Here is an 18143-nt window from a genome sequence, read left to right on the forward strand (position 1 = left end):
GGGGCGGTTCTTGGTATTTCATCCTGAAGGTGATTTTGCTAAAATTTAAAAAGGTGTTGGTGAGGAGGCGGAGTGAAAGGGGAAGCTTTGCCTGTTGGTCTTCAATTGTCTTGCAAAATTTTGGATCTTTTCAAAGGCAACCGCCCTCCCATTTCTATTGTTTAGTAAAGATGTAGCAAACCTTATTTCCCCCTTCTGTGCGTTTAATCTCCTTTTCTAGTTTTGGGGGAGGGTGGGCAGTTTGCGATACTGAAGTTTCTGGTAAAACTGAAGGACACCGAACGTCTGCTGTGACCAGACATTGGATACTTTATAGCTTCAGAGGGGTCCAAGAACATGGGATCTGTCTCCAACCAGGAGCTCACAGGTGATGGTTTTTTTTTTATTTATTTTTCTTCTAAAAGGGCTAGGATACCTCTCAGCTGGGACTTGGGTTGCACTGTATAGGGGGTATGAAGCTGGAAATAATGTATTGACCAGTTTTGAGGACATTTCACTGGTGAAGCCAAGAGCTTCTCTACATGCTTGTGCTGTTTTGCTTCCTTTGCCGGGGTCTAGTAAAAAGCGTCCACAAATCATTGCACGAAACCTGAGACTCCAGATTTATTGTGGAATGTGGTCTTGCGGTCTCCATTCATGAATAAGCTCCAGAAGATACAGCTCCAGCCCGTCAATAATGAGTATTTCCCAGGCAGCCCTGTGCTCATTTGTCTTCAGCTGATGTTTCTATCATTAATAAAAAGCAACAGGAAATAAGTTGTTGCCGTCTGCTTATGCTTAGAGCTAGGGATTGATTTGTGTTGATGGATACATAGATATAAGTATCTCCAGTAAATGACTGTATATCCTGGACTATGCATGCACATAGCTATGCAGGCTCTGGTTATTGCTAGAAGGGCATCTGTGTTAATAAGGACCATTTGTGGATCTATTCTAGTCACATGCAGCAATTCTCATAAACATTTCTGATGCTGGAAATGGTTTGTGTGTTGATCTCATCAGGAAATGTTTTGTCTGGAAAGTGAAAACATCATATGATCATACTATTTCAATGTGTATATGAATAGGTCAGTGTGTTAGGCAGGATTCAGCAGGGAAACTAGTTGCTACTTTGATGCTGTGTTCACATCATATTTTTGTCCCACATTTAATGTTATACACCTGATGTGCTCGATGGATGGATGCCTACAATGATTTCTGTCACCATAGAGTTTCATTATATCTAAAAAAATATATATCTGTTAACGTATACACCTTTTTTTTTTTCTTTAGTTTTGCAGAATTCTGCAAGATGTCAAAATGTTGCAAAGTACGCATTTGTATTCTTTACTTTCCCAAAGTATATGTTAAATGTGGTACAAAACCTGAGGTGAACACAGCCTAAGATGTTTCATTATTTGCTATTTTTATATTGTTGATACTTATTCATTGTATCAATTGAGCAAAATCTGGCCTCAGACAAGTCTACCATTAGGCCTCATGCACATAAACGTTTTGCATGGGGTTGTAAAAGATGCGCACAGCACCCGGAATACCTACATTCCGTGACCCCGCAAAAAAAAACCCAAAACAGAACATGTCATATTCTTGTCCATATCACGGGCAAGGATAGGACTGATCTATTGAGGGACAGATCTTTCATTACGCTAAATGCAGAACGCACGCTGCCAGTATCCATATTTTGTGGATCTGCGATTTGCAGACTGCAAAAGACAGTACAGCCATGTGCATGAAGCCTTTGGAGCAGAATTATCTCACAATATAATTTTTCCAATGAAAATTATTTGTGTTGTGGGAAATTTTGTGGTTTTGCAATGCTCCAAGTGTAGTTTTCTCAGAAGTTAGTCAAGTAAATGATAACATCTTGTTTTTTAGCCATTAAAGGGGAACATTTTGAAATAATGAATTATTTTTAGCACTGCAAGTAACGATTAGACTCGTCAACAAGAAAATGTTCTGGTAACAATAATGATGATGCCTATGGCCAATTTTAGTAATTGATCACTGGACAATTTCCCATATGTAAAATTGCCCTAAATCTGCATGGTCAAGCCATAACCGAGATTAGGCCTCGTTCACATTTCTGTGTGCATTTGACGTCCTTTAAAAAAAAATCCATCCAGGTTTCATCTGTGAAGGATCCGTCTGTCCGTTTTTTGCCCTCTGTGTGTTATACGTATACCACGGACGCTGCTCAGCAGGAAATTAATTTACATAGACTCTCCTACCAGTGGTTAGTGAAAAACGGACTGCAGGAGAATGGCATTCATGTGTGGTGCATGATTTGAATGGACACGTTTGATCCACTACACGGATCAAAGTAGTCACGCTTCCGTATTTTTTTATGGAACCATGGACCGTTAAAAAATGCTCAAATGTGAACTTGCCTATTGTTTTACATAGATCAGTATGCTGTTGGCAGAATATTGAAATGTGAATGAGGCCTAAGGTCTTATGCACACGACCGTTGTGTTTTGCAGTCCGCAAATTGTGGCTCTGCAAAACACGGATGGCGTCTGTGTGCGTTCCACAATTTGCGTAACGGCACGTACAGCCATTGATATAACTGCCTATTCTTGTCCGCAAAACGGACAAGAATAGGACGGGTAATTTTTTATTTTTTTGCGGACCACGGAACGGAGCAACGGATGCGGACAGTACACAGAGTGCTGTCCACATCTTTTGCGGCCCCATTGAAGTGAATGGGTCTGCATCCAAGCCACAAAAACTGCAGCTTGGATGCTGACCAAGACAACGGTCGTGTGCATGAGGCCTTATACAGTGAATTGGTGTAGTTTTGCAATGCTCTTTTAAGCATTGCAGTAAAACATTTTGCAAACCTGTAAAAGCTGTGCGTTGCAAAGCCAAATCTAATCCCAGTGAGAATGGGGTATGCAGTAATTTTCGGCCATAAGCATCTTGCAACCAAAGATCGCTGTGTAGAAATGCAGCCTCACAACGTAATGGAAGTGAATGGGGTCACAACAAGACTCGTATGTTGCTGTGACCAAGACCCCAGAATCACAAATAAACTGCAGTGTTTGATTATTTGTATATTTATTTTAATTCTGGAGTTGTTGTCACGGTAATTGCAACCCTACTGACTTCCATTATGTTGTAAAGCTGATACACAGCAATCTTTGGACAAGGCCAACTGACCCTGACACTTTTGTTACTAACTTAAAGGAGTTATCCGGTAATAAATATTGATGACCTATCCCCATGATAGGTCATCAATATCAGATCAGATATCGGGACCCTCGCCAATCAGCTGTTAGAGGCCAGGCATTCGGTGAGCACCGTGGACTCTTCCTAGCCATGTACAGCGCTGTGCTCGGAAAGCTGCCAGGAGCAGGGTGTGTGCCCCAGAGCTCAGAGGAACGCGGCAGCTCCCTAAAACAGCTGATTGGTTGGGGTGCCGTGACTCGTTAGATTATCAATATATTTATTACTGGATAACCCCCAGTAATTTTTGCGGATAGGATGCAGACCTATTCATTTCAACGGGTCCGCAAAAAATGAGGAAAGCACACAGTGTGCTATCTGCATCCGTATGTCCGTTCTGTTGCCCCCGCAAAAAAAATATAGAACATGTCCTATTCCTGTCCTGTTGCAGCCAAGGATAGGCATTGTTGCAATGGATCTGCTCCCCCAAAAAAACGGATGTCATACGGACGTAATTTATAATTTTTTTTGCAGACCGCAAAACGCACACGGTCGTGTGAATGTAGAATAAGGCCTTTTGCACACAAACGTGTGCGCCCCTTTGCGGATGGCATTTGCAGATTCGCAATACACGGGTGCCATTCCGAGGGCATTCCTCATCACGGATGCAGACTCATTCACAAATCCGGAGATGCGAAATGGAAGCACTACGGAATGCTTCCATGGGGTTTCGTCCCGTACTTCCGTTCCGCAAAAGATAGGACATGTTCTATCTTTTTGCGGAACGGCCGGATAGCGGACCCATTAAAGTGAATGGGTCCGCAATCCGCTGCGGCTGCCCCACGGACTGTGCTCGTGCACGCATCGCGACCACGGGGCGCACACGTTCGCGTGCAAGAGGCCTAAGAGTGGTAGGAGATCATTGAGGTAAGTACAGGTGAAACTCAGAAAAATTAGAATATTTTGCAAAGTTCATTTATTTCAGTAATGCAACGTAAAAGGTGAAACTAATATATGAGAGACTCATTACATGCAAAGCGAGATATTTCAAGCCTTTATTTGTTATAATTTGCATGATTATGGCTTACAGCTTATGAAACCCCAAAGTCACAATTTTGAGGTACCCTTTGCTCAGGGGGTATGGATTAATTAGCCGACTAGAGTGTGACACTTTGAGCCTAGAATATTGAACCTTTTTACAAAATTCTAATCTTAAGCTGCATTAATGCCTTTTAATCTGTATTAGGCCTCATGCACACGACCGTGCTGTTTTTTGCAGTCCGCAAAGCGCGGACAAGAATAGGACATGTTGTGGTGTGTGTGTGTGTGTGTTTTTTTTTTTTTTTTTTTGTGGGGCCGCGGAACGGAACCACGAATGCGGACAGCACACGCAAATTTTATAAAATGACAACAAAAACAGCGCTAATTTTTATATCCCCACCGATCCAGCACTCTTGCTCTGGCAGACTACCAGTCCTTGTTTACAGGCTGCCAACACTGATGTTCCAAACATGTGACTGCTGCAGTCCATAAGTGGTATCATTTGTAATTTGCAGTAGTACTGGCATCACTGCTGATCTTCTTCTTCTTCTTTTTTTTTTTCAAACGCTTCAAACCCATAAAATTAAGTAAACAGCAGATGCCTAAAATATAGTTATTAAAAGGACAAAAGCCATTTTGCAGCTGGAGGAAAAGACAGCAGAGGAGACTAAATAAACTATGGGTCACTTTATTTTTTTGCAAACAATTTTTAAGATTTTTGAATGTGTAACACATGGTTACAGCATAGGTAATGTTGTATGGGTAATTGGGGTCTATAGAAAAAATAAAAATAAAAGACATGTTTGTTACTGTTTAATAATGTAATGTATAACATTTTTGCATAGATAAGGACCGCCAGGGCAAACTGATTTTGGCGACCTTTTTTCTATACATGGAATCCATTTGACCAAACAAGGACAGGAAATCTCTAGTAAACCACCTTGAGACTAACCTAAAGGCTACATGCACACGAACGTTGTGTGTTTTGCGGTCTGCAATTTGCGGAAGAGCACGGACAGTCATTGACATAACTGCCTATTCTTGTCCGCAAGACGGACAAGGATAGGACAGGTTATTTTTTATTTATTTTTTGCGGGGCCACGGAACGGAGCAACGGATGCGGACAGCACACGGAGTGAATGGGACCGCATTTGAGCCACAAAAAGTGCGGCTCGGATGTGGACCAAAACAAAGACCGTGTGCATGAGGCCAAACGGCTATAAAAATGCAAATAGAATAAAAGAATGTTAAAAAAAGTTTACAAAACATAGCAATACAACAAAATTAACACATAAGGCCTCTTTCACACCTACAGTATGTCCATTTCAGTGTTTTGCGGTCCGTTTTTCACGGATCCGTTGTTCCGTTTTTTTGCTTCCGTTGTGGTTCCATTCCGTATGGCATATACAGTAATTACATAGAAAAAATTGGGCTGGGCATAACATTTTCAATAGATGGTTCAGAAAAAACGGAACGGAAACGGAAGACATACGGATGCATTTCCGTATGTGTTCCGTTTTTTTTTTGCGGACCCATTGACTTGAATGGAGCCACGGACCGTGATTTGCGGGCAATAATAGGACATGTTCTATCTTTCAACGGAACAGAAATACGGAAACGGAATGCATACGGAAACACATTCAGTTTTTTTTTGCGGAACCATTAAAATGAATGGTTCCGTATACGGAACGCAAAAAACAGACCGCAAAACGGAAAAAAAAAACGGTAGTGTGAAAGAGGCCTAAAGGTAAAATAGAAGTTTTACTTATTCCATAGCTTCATACAAGCTGTAAGGAGCTTTGATAAGGCACCTATAGACTCCTATACGGCCCTGTAAAGTTCACAAGGAGAGCCTATAGCTAATACAGAACTGCAGAGACTCTCTCCAAAAAGCCACCTACATACAGCTGCCATGTGCATGAGGCCTAATCGAGATGCTGTGTACAATGTGTGTTTTCTAGAAATGGAGACTTTTTGGGACTGCATTAAATCCCTTTATCCAGATTTCCCCAATGAACCCAGAAGCACTTTCAGTTATTGGCACTGTAACACATGGTTTACAAATATCAATACATGAATCAGCACGCATAGTATATTAGAGATACAACGTTACATTTGGCAATATGTAATTTATTTTTATATCTCAATGCAACATAATTTGGGCTAATCTATTTATTATAGATGTCAATAAGATAGTATCCTGTCTTTAGGGAACTTTTATCTTGATACGTCAATAATGCACCCCCTCAACCCTGATGGGGTATTGGGTTCTAGCAGTCAAGCACCCCAACTATGTATCATTTATTTGTCCAGTAGCTCAGTAGTAAATGTATCTAGGTAGAATAAGGAAATACATAAAATGTATTTTTTATTTTATTTTTTCCTGCTTTGGAGTCCATTGCAAAAAAATCTCTCATGAAGTTTACCGTTTTTCTGGTGGCTGAACTTTCCTATACTGTTCAAATAAATACATGTCGAGAAATACCACTCTGACTCAGAGGCCAAAAAGATAGTTTTGTTTTCTGTTGGATGACTGAAGCTCTGTGGATATGTGTGAAGTATTTGCAGGGAGATTTTCAAGATGCATGCCCAAAAGTATTTTATTAAAGGCCATAACAAATCTTTTCCAAATGATAAATGCTCCTGTCTTATGGAAGTCATAGGTGAATGAAAGTGCTGCGCTACCATACTCATTTTGCCAAGTTCTCCTGGCTATACGTGTTTGATAGCTGTCTTCTGAATGATCATTCTGCCAACACCTACCTCTCCAAAACCCACTTATTTATTTTCTGCGCTTGTATAGCGCTACTATATTCCGCAGAGCTTTACAGACCTTGGCATCAAGCTGTCCCCGATGGGGCTCACAATCTAAGTTCCCTATCAGTATGTCGTTGGAGTGTGGGAGGAAATCGAAGGAAACCCAGGGAGAACATACGAACTTCATGCAGATGTTGCCCCTGGTCAGATTCAAGCCTAGGACCCCAGCGCTGCTAGGCATCAGTGCTAACCACTGAGCCACCTCTTGCAGTTGCTGATCTCTCTAATAAACTAATAGGAGTTGCAGTTGAAATCCAACTGCACCATCCTGATCTCCCTCAATGTCTGCTGAGGGGTAATTTACACTGCATAATTGTCGTGCCGATGATCAGTAGCGAGCATTGCTACGAACACTCGTTACCTCGATAATTGCCCTGTGTAAAGGTGCTGCAGATCAACTGCTCATTAATTGGGTGAAACCATTGTTGATACAGACACCTAAATCATTGTTTCGGGGCAGCAGATCGAAACAATAAAGCTGTATTAGGATGAGAGATAGCAGTAGCCATAGCTCGTACAGTGGAGGTGAATGCAGCGCTTTGTCTATACTGATAAGCAGGCAATTGTTAGGAAAGAACCGTTCCTTTCCAATAACTGTTGGCGTGTGGAAATGCGCCTTAAGTTGGTAGATCCCTATACATTTTAGACTGTTAGCTGGACCTGCTGAAATCAGTTCGTTCAGACATTTATCCAATGTTTATGGTCAGCTTTAGGGCCCTATTGTTGCACAGATCTGTAACGTTCAAGCAGCATCTGAAAGACAACTCTATTATAGGGAAAATAAAGGTTTTATCTTAGTACAATAACAGCAGATGAGGAAGATCAGAACAGGTACTATTGTGACAAAATATAGCCAACTCAGACCAATACCATATCTGATGAGGGCCCTATTACACAGTCCAATGTCGGGTCAATGAGTGCGCATAATTTTATATGCGAACATAAGAGATGATAAGCTAGCAAATGAGTGTTTGTTCATTAGTAGGTAGATCGCTGGGCAGCAATGAACATCTGCCTATGTAAAATATCCTTTTACTGTTATCTTTCAGCATAGTCATAAATAAAATGATGTACTTGTGTTTAAAAAAAAAAAAATGGGTTCTTTCATCCTCGCTACCTACTGATACTGAAAGGCAGATATCTTTACTAGCAATCATTCAGACATTTGGGGGAAGATTTATCAAAAGTGGTGTGAATGAAAACTGGCTTAGGCCAGGTTCACATCACCATTTTGTTTTCGCTTCTTCTGATCAGTAAGAAGAACAGAAGAAGAAAACTGATTCTGTAGTTTAGGCATCCATTATGCAGTTATGCACTTTTTGCATCCATTTTAGCTATTTCCATCTGAGATACATTATTTTTAGATGGTTATTTTATCTGATTGGTTGCTATGTGTATCCAAGCCAGATTTCCTTTACACCACTTTTGATGAATCACCCCATTAGACTGTTTGGGGAATTATTGTATCAAAAGTTGATAATGGGGTTGGAACCCTACTTACAGCTGACACACGGAGTGCGACAAAGATTTATTGCAAATATTGTATCAAAAGTGCAACTTTTTACAACTGACTGTTTCTGCATGTAGTAGGTATGTTCTCCCCATGTTTGCATGGGCTTTCTGTGGCTACTCTGGTCTCCTCCTACACTCCAAAGACATACTGATAGAGAATTAAGATTGTGAGCTCCATTGGGGACAGCAAGTGATAAGCTCTATAAATCGCTGCAGAATATGTAGGTGCTATATAAGCAAGTAAAATAAGAAACTCTCAGTCTGGGACAACCTTATTAACTGCTTGTTTTTACATCTTCAGGTGGGCTTTCCAAGCATGTTACTGATACCTCAGATCCTCTCCAACCAGAGGAATCCAAGGTCCTTCAAGGATCTGGAGTATGCAAATGGTTCAACGTTAGAATGGGCTTCGGCTTCCTCACAATGACTAAGAAAGAAGGCGTTGATCTGGAAACTCCTGTTGATGTCTTTGTGCATCAGGTAAGAGGCTTATTTTTGTAAGAATTTCTACTTTACAAATAGGTTTCAGTGCTTTTTAAAGTACAGTCTGAGCAGAAGAAAAATAAAAGTGTAATATTTGGATAGTGGCTCCATAAATGGCTCTGTTGCTTTGCAACAGGAGGGTCTTAGGTTTGAATATGACTAAGAGCAACAACTGAATGAAGTCAGTATGTCTTCTTCAGGTCTGCTAGTAATAGGCCCATACCACTCAAAATTTCACTGACTGGTCAACTTCAATCACCACATCTCTGAACTACTGGAAGTAGTTGGCCTGTTTCTTTAGACATATTCCTGTTTTGCTGGGATGTGTTTGTGTTACAGTGCCCAATTGCCAAACTACACAGCGATAGCCGCCACACAGTTAAAGTGCCTCCCTTAGTGCCCACACATAAAAAAAGTACCCCTGAAAAACAGTAAAATAAATACTCGCCTAACTACATTTCCACAATGATCAGTAAACTTCTGTACTGTCTGTAGGGAATCATCACTGAGATCCAATGTAAAGTTTAGGCATGTGTGGGAAAACTTATTTCATTTATTATACTGTATCCCATTTTATTTGAAAATATTTTAATCCAGCAGCATGATTTCATAATGTAAACTTTTCTTTTCCATACCATTGACTGATGTGTATAGCAGGTAAAGGTACCCAATCTTTGTAGTAACACCATGTACATGATTTTACTTTAGATATTGGTTTAAAAAAAAAAAAAATCAATGTCCTCCTTCTAATCTAATGTTATCAATTCTGTTGATTTACCTATCTCTCTGGAGATGAGACCTCCTGCAGAGGCCGGAATGATTATTTTGTGATAAGCCTTGAGTAGTGGATTCTTTGTAACCTTTACTTGACCTATGCATTCTCAAGAGATTTTAGAAATGTGTTGGTGGGATCCTGGGCATATATCTATTTATTGTCCAATTTCCTAATTGGAGCCACTAACATTCCCAACATCAAAAGCTCTGATGGTTTTGTTCTGGCTACAGTCATCTCCCACCAAAGAGCACCGTATTTCCTATCCCAATATCTCCTGTTTAAGCAGGACATGGATTAAGATAAGACAGCCAGAAACCGGAAGATAAGTTCCAAATTACATTGTATTCTCCAGATCCACTGATAGGATGCAGTGGGCACTTTGCTTGATGATTAACATACAAAAATCTAAACATCTACTTTTTAAAAGGATTAATTTTTAGCATCTTTGTCTCTCTCCAAAGCAACCACGAGTGAGGTCATATAAAATAAATAAATTATGTTAATATTCATGTAAATTACCATTGTGTGTCATGCAAGCAGTACATGTATAGTATTTTTGTGTTTTGTAATATGTCTACCTATCAAAATACTGTTGAATAATATACTGACATCCATCTTGGTCAGTAGGAATGGATCTGTAATAAAAGTCAACAACAACAAAATCGTATACCATTTTAATTTCCTAGGTACTGACCTTTTTCAAACATACTGAGAACTTGCCCCAATAATAAACCTAATAAATGTACATTTTCACTGACTGGCTTGCAAAGTATTTATTTATTTTCTGCACTTATACAGCGCTGCTCTATTCCACAGTGCTTTACAGACATTAGCATCCAACTGCCCCCAATGGGGCTCACAATCTAAGTCTCCTAACAGTATGTCTGTGGAGTGTGGGAGGAAACCGGAGTACCCAGAGGAAATGCATGCAAACATGGGGAGAACATGCAAACTCCATGCAGATGTTGGATTTGGTCAGAACCTAGGACACCAGCGCTGCAAGGCACCAGTGCCAACCACTGAGCCACCGTGCTGCCCACAAAGTGCTACTTTAACAATATTTAACATGCATGTTAATTTGTTAACTAACTAGTTGAAAGCTACTGGTCTATAAAGTTTCTTTATGAAGCGCTGTCCTTTATTTTACCAGTGTTTAAGAGAAAGCGGGAATAGGGCAAACCGCCTGGAACAACCAATAAACTTCTCCATAAAGATGACACAGACAAAGTAAAATGGAAGGAAAGCAGATGCATTTATTCTTCTCACTATAAGGCATCCTTCACATTTTTTTGTGGCTTTTTTTGTTTTTGACATTTGTTTTGAGGCATTTTTTTTTTTCCCTGTAAAAAGTCTATGGGAAAACACAAAAAAAAACTCAATTTTTTTATTGTGGTGCTTAGTTGCAAACATTGATACTTGAACTATTCCCAATATTGGAAATATCATAATTGCTGACTTTCAATGGGTCAGTGGAAAATTTGGCAAATGCACTGTTTGTCATCCGTGTCAGTGATCCGTGTTTCCAGTCCGTGAAAAAAAATATGACCTGTCCTATTTTTTATTTTTTTCACGGACAACGGTTCGCAGACCCATTCAAGTCAATGAGTCCGTGAAAAAAACACAGATGCACACAAGATTGTCACCCGCGTCCATTTATTTTTTTTCTTATCATTTGCATGTCTGGAGATCCTCCTTTTTACTTTCCTTCATGTCTGGAGATCCTCCAAAAATAAAGGAAGACACACAGAAACAAAAATGGACACGGATCACGGAACCCCTTTTTTGAATTAATTTACGACAAATTGGACATTAATCTATTAGGGTACGGCACCCATTCAGATTTTTTTTTTTTTTTTTTAATCGGGACTACATAAAAAAGAGAACCTATCTGTCCTCAAAGAGGTTGTCAGAGTTAAATAAAAACTTGAGCAACCCATGTATATGTGATAATAACCAAAGAATCGTTACTCGCCCCTTTTCTCCCTTCCTGCACTGAGCTCAGGTCCTCTCTGCTGCTGTTTGTTTCCTGGCTGCAGTGGAGATGCTCTGTGCATACAGGTCACTGCTGCACCCAATCACTGTCCCCACCAATGATCTCCTGTGTACTGCTGGGGCCAATGATTGGCTGCAGTGGAGACGCTCTGTGCATACAGGTCACTGCTGCACCCAATCACTGTCCCCACCAATTATCTCCTGTGTACTGCTGGGGCCACTGATTGGCTGCAGTGGTGACCTGTGTATAGAACATCACCGATGCAGCTAGGAAGATGACATCACTGGTGGGAAGAACCAGAGCTCAGCGCTGAAAGCTGTGGGGAGAAAAAGGGAGAGTATTGGTTCTTTTATTTTACCTTATTTACAAGGTCTTCTCAAGTTTTTGATTTTCATCAACATCCTTTACAACAGTCATTTATGAAGGTAGCTCTAATTTTGTAACGTATTTATTTTATCTTTATTGCCCCGTTCTTCTGTTTTGGCCTGTCCAAGCAACTTTCTTTTTTCCTGTGATGTTATGTTCATGGGTGTCTCAAAGCAGCCACAGGAGCAGTGATAGGGGTATCTATGTAACTAGCTGGGTGGGAGAAGCTATAAACTAGCCAGAAATTTATAATGATGGTGCTAGAGCTGTGGCAGAGAAAGGAGAAGTGCATCATGGGCTTGGTTGGATACAGCAACATGAAGTGTTACATACAGGATAGAAACAAAATCGGAGTGATTTATTTATATGGTGAAAATGGGTCAGAAGAGTACAAACTGGGAAAAAAAAAAGCTTGGGGGATATTAAGAATAATAAGCAACTACATGAGTATATCTGTTAAAAGCTATAGTAATCCCAGAAGACCCCCTTTAATACTTTCTTTTTTATGATCCACTCCTGATTTTGGATCAAGAAAACTGGAACGTTTGGCTGCACCCTTAGGACTATTATATAAACATGTTGATCGGCGCACATTTACACAAACCTATCGCACTGGTCGATGCAAAGTGAATAAGGGAACTATTGTTCGGGCTACTTTCACACTAGTGTTCAAATTTTCAGATCAATAAAAACTATGGGGGTAATTTATAAAAAGAGATATATATACATACACATTTTTGGTATATATCTGTTGCAGATTCGGTCACAAAGGGGATTTGCGGCGAATCTGTGACTTCTTCCCCATACGTGCTGTGTATACCAGTTCTAAAAAAAAAATATAGCCTATCGTAGTCATTCTTCCTTCATTCAGTTTTAAATCCTTGATTAAACAGGGAGATGTGCTGCTGATAATCGTGCATTTTTCATCCTGACTAACGATGCAAATCAAGTGACAAATTAGCGTTTCGCTCATTTATTGGCTGATCAATGGTATGATTATATGAACGCTTGCTACTGTTCAATGGCCTGAAAATTGTCCAGTCTAAAATGCCCCTTTGTCTGATAAAGATGTTATTTTATAACTTTAGTAACAAACATATAAATCACCATTCAGTAACACTCAGTGATATTGCAGAACCATAGACACCCCAATAGTGTATTTAGAATAATAATTGAAGCCAATTAAATCACAAAAGTGTCAAATAGTGCAGATTTGTATGTGTATGAGAACATTGGGAGAGAGAGCTTTCGGCCAAACCAGGTGTGCATGGAATATATTGGCATTATTATTACTACTTATCAATCATTAATGAAACCTTCTCGTAATGCTGGTTCCCTGATGATAGACAAAGCTGATAAACGCAGGGCTAGCTTGGTGCCAGGGCTCTCCTAGAGATGCCTTATAGCTCTGCAAATGCAAGAATGAAAGTTAATATTTTCCTAGTAAATATTGTCAGAGGTTTGAAAACCCAAAATCTAAATCTTAGTACATAGTATCAAAAATACTGGACATTAATAATGCAAATCAACACGTTAATGAATTAAAGGTAAAATGGTATTCCTTTCATGGCATTTATCACAGCATCTGATGCAACCGAACAAAGTACAGAGCACATGGCTACCTGCATATTAGAGCAAGCCCCTTCCCCCCACACCGCTTTGCCTTCCCCCTACTCTGTTAGGAATGCAGGGAATGTATAGCATGTCTGAGATCCCTTTGTTCTTTCACATGGATAGTTAGAATATCATCTCTGTCATAGGCAGGGAAACCTGGCACCCCCCACCTGGTGAGAAGGAAATGACTTTTACACATTTGTTAGTAAAAATTAGACTACAAGGGAATACCCATGCAAATGGATACCTAGGATAATAGATGTGCGTACAGTCTATACAATATGACACACACTAACAACAAGCCACCAAAACAAGGCACTTTATAAATACTGCTACTACACATGCCATAAATGAATAGTTGATGGAAACCCTATTTTGGATTTTATTCTTAAAACCATGTAACTTTGCTGGGCCTGGGTTGGCACAGCGGTTAGAATGCTGCCTTGTAGTCTTGGGTTTGAATTTGACCAAGGGCAATATTTGCATAGAGTTAGTATGTTTCCCCCATGTTTGTGAGGGTTTTCTCCTTGTACTCTGGTTTCTTCACTTCACAAAAACTCCATGCTGATAAAAATAAATAAATAAATTAGATAATGAGGAAATACCTGCAGTGTTGAGGAATATGTTGGCGTTATATAGGTATAGAAAATAAATACAATGGAGGTCCTAGGGTGGAATTCTAATCTAATATCTAATAATTATGCCATTCATGTATATCATAAGAAATCCCTTTGTCCATATAGTGTGTTTTAGCATTTGGAAGTTTTTAAATGCATGTTTCACATGACTAGCATTTTCTTGTAGGGGAAAGTATATGGACCATGAGATGTCACTTTCTTTTCTCAAAAAAAAAAACATTGATACGAAAATTGCCATGCAAATAAAAAAAGCCAACACATATTGCACTTGCATTTTTTTAAACTGCAAGAAAACGTAGGGTTTATAGGAGAAACATGCCAGGCAATGAGGGAAAACACGCCATACTCAGAGGTTGCTGCAATTTATAAAAAACAAAAAAACAAACAAACACCTGTTTGTCCTCTGCTTAGTATTTCCCGTAGACTTCCATTCAACTTCTGAAGCTACTGTTTTTTTGCCTAAAAAAAATGCACCAACCCCACAAAAGTTAAGTATGACACCAGGGGTTACCCCATAATGTAAAAAATGAAAATCCGATATCATATAGCACATGGCAGCTCTGTGCATGACACGGATCTCCCCATTTATTGCTGCAGTTGTTCTGCTAGATCTATTTCAAGCACTCATCTCAGGGTGGGTTTGCACACTCTCAGTGGGGGGGTCCTTTCTGCTGCAGCTGGTGGCATTTGAAGGATGGAACTGAGCAGGTATGACAACCTTAGGTCTCATGCACATGGCCGTTCCGTGCATTAGGGACTGCAATTTGCGGTCCCCAATGCACGGGCAACATCCGTGCGGCAGCTGGGACGGATCGAGACCTATTCAACTTGAATGGGTCTGTGATCCATCCGTACTGTAAAAAAAATAGAACAGGTTCTATATTTTTCTTTTTTTTTTGCAGTGCGGAGGCACGAAGAGAAACCCCACGGAAGCACTGCGTAGTGCTTCCATGCCTCCGTTCCGCACCGCAGTTTCGGATTGCAGACTTATTCAAGTGAATGGGCCGTGTGCATGAGGCCTTAGTGAGCTGGACATAGAATTTAGAAAATGGGAAAACAGCAGATGATACTATACAGGTAGATTGCAGTAGCTATACTGAATTTAATGCAATTACAAAAGTATTCATATCCAGGTGATGGTTTTAAAAATGTAGAATTTTTTTTTTGTTGTCTCTTTCTTTAAGGGTTTTACTGATGGGGCATATGGACATTATAGAGGGGGAAGGGGGCTCTGTTTAGGACCCTATCACTCTGTGAGCCAGAAAACAACTTCTGAGTACAAGCTTATCTTGTTCTGATGGACTCGCGTCATGTTTGTATTAGATGGTAGCCATTCATGTGAACGACTGCCATGTAATCCTGAATTTACTATCTTGGCTGGCTGTGGATTCCCCCACCAAAATCAGCTGTTTGCCACGGGTGCTGGGGCAATCAACGCTTTTAACAGGAAAATCTGTCCATCATCCACACAACTGCTATTTAATTTAAATCTTGTTTTACCAGTAAGTACTATTAAAGGGTTTGGCCACTTTCTGGTTATTGCTGAACAATGTATATGTAGGATGATTATATGGCACTTACCAATATAGCCTTTGTTGAAATTCTGTGCCATTTTCTTAATTCCATAAGGTATGCCCCTTTGTTTACAAAGTCTTCTGTGCTGTCCACACAGAGGTCCTGTCCATAAAATGGAGGCTGACTGAGGGTCATATGACCTCCATTCTAATACACTGTATCTACACTAAACTCCCAACAGAATAAGTGCAGATGGCAGGCGTAGTTTTGGAGAGTGTAAAGCCTGGGTAATAGGAGTGATTCTTTTACACCTTGCTGCACTAATTGGGGATCCAAGTTGGTGTTATACTGCTGCATTTAGGTTGTTTGCACTATATGGTACATCACCAATTACAGCAAACCTTGCTTGTGATTGGGGTGCTAGTTCTGTGTGATACAGCTATTTACGGGGGTGTATTAATAGGAAAGATACGCACGTCCCATTAGCTATTCTGCATTGATTTTACTTTGTTTTATTAGGGGTGTAGTAATAGGAAAAAAAAGGCAAAATATGCTTAAAAAAGGCATAATTGCTATTCGGCGGTGAAGTAAAACTGTACTACAGCCATTTACGTGGTGTATATGGAAATATGCGTACGTCCGATTAGCCGTTCTGTGGTGAATTGTGATTGTTATATTTATTTTTTTATTGGTGTAGAAATAGGGGAAAAAAATGTCAAGTGGCGTTCAGCTGTAAAGTTACATTGTTACAGACAGACATTTCGTGTATAAAAAGGAAATATACGTACGTCTCATTAGCCATTCTGCAGTGAATTTTGATTTTCCTATTTCTACACTCCAAAAAAATAAATATAACGATCACAATTCACCGCAGAACATATAATAGGAAGTAGGTTTATTTCCCTTAAATACACCCCGTAAATGGCTGTACTATAATGTAACTTCACCACAGAACGACAATTAAGACGTAATCTTTTTCCTATTTCTACACACCAAAAAAAGAAATATAACAAATATATGTAGATTGTAAGCCCTCACGGGCAGGGCCCTCTCTCCTTCTGTACCAGTTTGTAACTCATTTTGTTTATGATTAGTGCAATTGTCTGTATTTTGTATGTGCACCACTTATCATATGTACAGCGCTATGGAATGAATGGCGCTTTAATAATAAATAATAATAATAATATGTCTTGTTGTTCTGCTGTGAATTAACATTATACTACAGCAATTTACAGGGTGTATTAAAGGAAAATAAACCTACTTCCTATTATAAGTCCTGATCAAAAGTTTAAGACCACTTGAAAAATGGCAAAAAAATCATATTTTACATTGTTGGATCTTAACAAGGTTCCAAGTAGAGCTTCAACATGTAACAAGAAGAAATGAGAGTGAGACAAAACCTTTTTTGAGCATTCAATTAATTGAAAACAACAATTAAACTGAAACAGGCTGTTTTTCAGCTGATCCACATTTTAGGACCACATGCCTTTTAAAAGGCCAAATCTGTGCAAAGATGTGGATTCATTGTCATTTTCTGTCAGGTAGTCACACATTGTGATGGCAAAGGCAAAAAAACTCTCCCTTTTTTTAATGTGGTCGGGTTGTTGAACTGCATAAGCAGGGTCTCTCACAGCGCGCCATCGCTGCTGAGGTGGGACGCAGTAAGACAGTCATTTGGAATTTCTTAAATGATCCTGAGGGTTATGGAACAACAACTGGAAGTGGAAGACCCCAAAAAAATTCATCAGCACTGAGCCGGAGGATCCAATTGGCTGTCCGTCAAGACACTGGACGATCCTCGACCCAAATTAAGGCCCTCGCTGGTGCTGACTGCAGCCCCATAACCATCAGACGGCATCTGAGACTGAAGGGCTTCAAAAACGAAAAACGTCTTCAGAGACCTCGTCTCCTTGAAAGCCACAGAACTGCTCGTTTAGACTTTGCAAGAGAGCACCAAACATGGGACATTCAAAGGTGGAAGAAAGAGGACTTTCCATGGTTTTCAAGCCAGGGTTTCTAAATGGGCGTCTGCTTCTCCCTGGCTGTGCCACGATCCAATCGCAGCAGAGAGCATCACAGCCAGGGAGAAGGTGTGTTTATTTTTTTTCCCTGGCTGTGACGCTCTCCTCTGTGATTCGATCGCGGCACAGCCAGGGAGAAGGAGACTCCCATTGGCATCTCCTACTCCCTGTACCGATGCACAGTATAAGCATACGGAGTGGGA

General features: G+C 40.1%; 1 protein-coding gene across 1 annotated transcript in view; it reads left to right on the forward strand.

The window, feature by feature from the left end:
* The first annotated feature begins 336 nt into the window (after nt 1-336).
* Nucleotides 337-18143, forward strand: part of LIN28A (lin-28 homolog A) — a 29732-nt gene continuing 11925 nt past the window's right edge. The window contains exons 1-2 of the mRNA XM_044288067.1: nt 337-367; nt 8837-9015. Of these exons, the coding sequence (XP_044144002.1) occupies nt 337-367; nt 8837-9015 (210 nt within the window). The remainder of the gene's footprint in view (nt 368-8836; nt 9016-18143) is intronic.

The sequence above is a fragment of the Bufo gargarizans genome, chromosome 3 (genome assembly GCF_014858855.1).
Source record: "Bufo gargarizans isolate SCDJY-AF-19 chromosome 3, ASM1485885v1, whole genome shotgun sequence".
In the NCBI taxonomy this organism is placed as follows: Eukaryota; Metazoa; Chordata; class Amphibia; order Anura; family Bufonidae; genus Bufo; species Bufo gargarizans.